The sequence below is a fragment of the Sphaeroforma arctica genome, assembly GCF_001186125.1.
Source record: "Sphaeroforma arctica JP610 unplaced genomic scaffold supercont1.810, whole genome shotgun sequence".
Lineage (NCBI taxonomy): Eukaryota > Ichthyosporea > Ichthyophonida > Sphaeroforma > Sphaeroforma arctica.
The window spans coordinates 34,578-38,801 of NW_014039748.1; the positions used below are offsets into that span (position 1 = coordinate 34,578).

A 4,224-nucleotide genomic window follows, 5' to 3' on the forward strand; every position below is an offset into this window, starting at 1 on the left:
ACCCACCACCCACACCCACCCACACCCACACACACACACACACACATATAAATAATATATATATATATAATATATATATATATATGTATATATATTGATATATACATATACACATACATATACAGATACATTTACACACACACACACACACACACACACATATATATATATATATACCTATATACACATATACATATACACACACATAGACATATATATATATAGACATACATACGTATATACTTATATATATATATATATATATAATATATATCTGTGTGTGCATGGGGGGGTACAAACGGGAGAACCATCCATGTACATGGGTTGTTTTTATACACAGACTCTTGAAGCATTCTTCATATATATAGAAATAACTGTTTACTGATATCAACAGCAATCGTATCACATCACTTACTCGTATTTCAAAACATCTCGTACGGTGATGCGCTTTTCGACGTCGACAGTCATCATGCACGTGATAATCACTCTCGCATCATACTCCAAACTCTCCGGGAAGTTGAGCTGTGATGGGTGGGAGTGTGCGAGGGTGCGTATGGGATTGGTTTATAGAAAGTGTAAGAGAGTGTGGACTTGTAAATTAATTCATATATTAATTTATAAACTGGTTGATAGATTTATTCTTATATTCATTTATCAACTGATTGATAAATTAATTCATGATCCATAAATTATTTCATAAATTCAATTTGATACACATTTGATTGTGCTCCAAAGACATGCACTGATACATCAACCACCCGGAATTCAATTTGATACACATTTGATTGTGCTCCAAAGATATGCACTGATACATCAACCACCCGGTTGCTAGGCAACTGCTCTTCAAATATAAAATATATAAATGCCTCACACTACATGAAACAGTACACATATCTCAATGTTTACCACGTGTACGTTGACAAAAACCGCATACACAAGTACATACATGCATATTAACGTACACATATACATACATACATACGTACCCATATACATACATACACATATACACACATGCATGCATGCATACTAACCTACACATATACATACATACATACGTACACATATACATACATTCACATATACACCCATGCATACATGCATACTAACTTACACATATACATACATACATACGTACACATATACATACATTCACATATACACCCATGCATACATGCATACTAACTTACACATATCCACACATGCATACATGCATACTAACGTACACATATACATACATACATACATACGTACACATATACATACATACACATATACACACATGCATACATGCATATAAACGTTCACATATACATACATACATAAGTACACATATACATACATACACATATACACACATGCATACATGCATACAAACGTACATTATATATACATACATACGTACACATACACATATATACACATATACATACATGCATACAAACGTACACATATACATACAAACATACATACACATATACTTAGATTCGCATATATAGACATACATATATGCATACACGTATAAATACATGCATACACAAACGCACACTCACAGCACAACAGTACACACTGTGGCGAGAGAGTGTGTGTTGGCGTGCACAGGGCAGTCTCACACACAGCTCTCAACAGAGCGATGGCATATTTCATAGGCAGATCAATCACAATCTAGATATCAACGTAACACGAATGTACCAATAATAATGTACTATATATATATATATATATAGCATGAATGAATTAATAGTCACACTCCAGATATCAATGTAACACGAATGCACCGATAATAGTGTACTATACATTAATATATATCTGAATCACATGAATGAAATATCAAGAATACACTACACATACATATATATCTGAATCACACGAATGAATAAATACTAATGACAATACACTATACATACATATATATCCATATAAGATGAATGTACATATATTAATATACTACATATACATACTCCGACACCCCCCCACCCCCCCCTTTCCCACACACAAACGTTTACACACTGAGTGCAGCAACACAGCTTGTGGGGTGAGTGTCTGTGCTGTTGTGATACGCTCACCACAGTGACACACATAGCTCACCTTCTGCTGTGCGACCGCTCCTAAGAAGGCTTCCAGGTCTGTTGTATTGGGAATGAAGGGGAACATCCCTGCGGAGAGGGGGGGTGGGGCGAGAGACATGTGACTATGGAGCCTACATGGACAACATGTATTCAATACTGTGTGTTTGTATATGACAAGTAGCCTACATTAATACTTATCTTCAATAGTGTGTGTCTGTATATGATAAGTAAGTAGCCTCTATATTCAATCGTGTGTGTTTGTATATGATAAGTAAGTTGCCTACATTGATACCCTACCTTCCAATAGTGTGAGTTTGTATAGGCCTGTTGTCCGTTAGGGTCCATGTCGTGTGTGATCGAGGGTGCGTTTTGCCATCAACGTCTGAGCTGTGTGGAACTGTATCCGTGCAAACGGATTGTCGCACAACATTCAAACCTACTATGTGCCCACCTATGTTGTGCCTACCTATATGATAGCTCCTAGTCTTACTATCCATACATACATATACGTTAATTCTGTCTGTTATGTACCTATAGCCACATTGAATGCCATCACACCATTCTCAACGCCCACACAAACAGCAGCCGAGGTCAGTACGGGGTAGGTACCACAGATCAGGTGCTATAAGGAGAACATCTGTATGTACACATACCCGTCTACCTTCACCAACACGCACCTTCAAAGTCAACCACTAACACATCCCCAAACACACATACAAACCAAAACACACATACAAACCAAAACACACATACAAACCAGAACACACACACAAACCAAAACACACACACAAACCAAAACACACACACAAACCCAGACACACACACAAACCCAGACACGTACCTGTCGCCATATTGAATAACACCACTCCCAACGCCCACACGTCCAGCGGCCGAGGCAAGTAGGGCGCGTGGACCAACTCAGGCGCTACGTAGTAGATGGTGCCACAGACATCACTGCAGCGTTCATTCTCATGGGTTAATCGCACGGCCGCCCCAAAGTCTGTGAGCTTCACATTGCCGCGGTGGTCCTGTAAGGTGTGTGTGTGTGTGTTAGTTTGTATGTATGCATGTATGTATACACACAGTATCACACTGGTATGATATGCATAGACACACTATGATGAACATCCTGATGACTTCACCCACATATACGTACCAATAGCATTTTATATATGCGTACACACACTACGACACATATGCTAAGAACAACACACACACAAACACACACACACACACATATATATATATATATACATTATACACGCATACACACCTATGACACATATGTTAATAAAATCACACACACACACACACAACTACTCTATACATACACTATATATATATATATATATAGTTATACACACATACACACCCTATGACACACATCCTAATAACTTATATTACACACACATACACACCCTATGACACACATCTCAATAACCTCACCCACAGATACGCACCAACAGTATATTGTCTGGCTTCACATCGCGGTGGGCTATGCTGTGTTCGTGCAGATAGCCCACTGCCTGTAGCATCTGATAGAACAAGTGCTTGGTCTCTTGTGGCTCCATGCGACAGTCAGGTCGACTGCTCAACAGACTGGTCAGAGTGCCGCCGGTGGCCAGACCCAGGACTATAAAGAGATACCTGCAGGAAGGGTAAGAGGGGCTATAAATAGAAATACTATAGAGATATAAATATATGCGGGGCTGCAACGAGATATAGCTGAATGAATGTTAAGAGTGGCTATAAATAGAAAAACTATAGAGATATAAATATATATAGAACTATAAAGAGATATACCTGCAGGAATGTAAAGAGTGGCTATCAATAGAAATACTATAGAGATATAGATATATATAGAATTATAAAGAGGTATACCTGCAGGCGTGTTAAGAGTGGCTATAAATAGTAAAACTGAAAATAACTTAACATAACTATAGAACAATAAACAGACGCCTGTATGAACTTTCACAGGCCAGATCTATAAATAGATAGGTGGACGAGAGGGGCAGTACAACAACATTAAGTGAATGGGAGTATCCATCATGTGGTCCAATTCAGGCCAGATCTATAAATAGATAGGTGGACGAGAGGGGCAGGCACAATAACAATAAGTGAATGGGAGTATCCATCATGTGGTCCAATCACAGGC

At 38.3% G+C, this 4,224-nt stretch overlaps 1 protein-coding gene across 1 annotated transcript in view; it reads right to left on the reverse strand.

Annotated features, from left to right (window-relative positions):
* Positions 1–4,224, reverse strand: part of SARC_08708 (CAMK/CAMKL/BRSK protein kinase) — a gene marked incomplete at its 3' end in the record, with an annotated part of 10,324 nt that overhangs the window by 3,716 nt on the left and 2,384 nt on the right. The window contains exons 4-7 of the mRNA XM_014297305.1: positions 3,530–3,716; positions 2,911–3,097; positions 2,089–2,156; positions 416–522 (exon numbers count right to left, since the gene is read on the reverse strand). Coding sequence (XP_014152780.1) covers positions 416–522; positions 2,089–2,156; positions 2,911–3,097; positions 3,530–3,716 — 549 coding nt within the window. The remainder of the gene's footprint in view (positions 1–415; positions 523–2,088; positions 2,157–2,910; positions 3,098–3,529; positions 3,717–4,224) is intronic.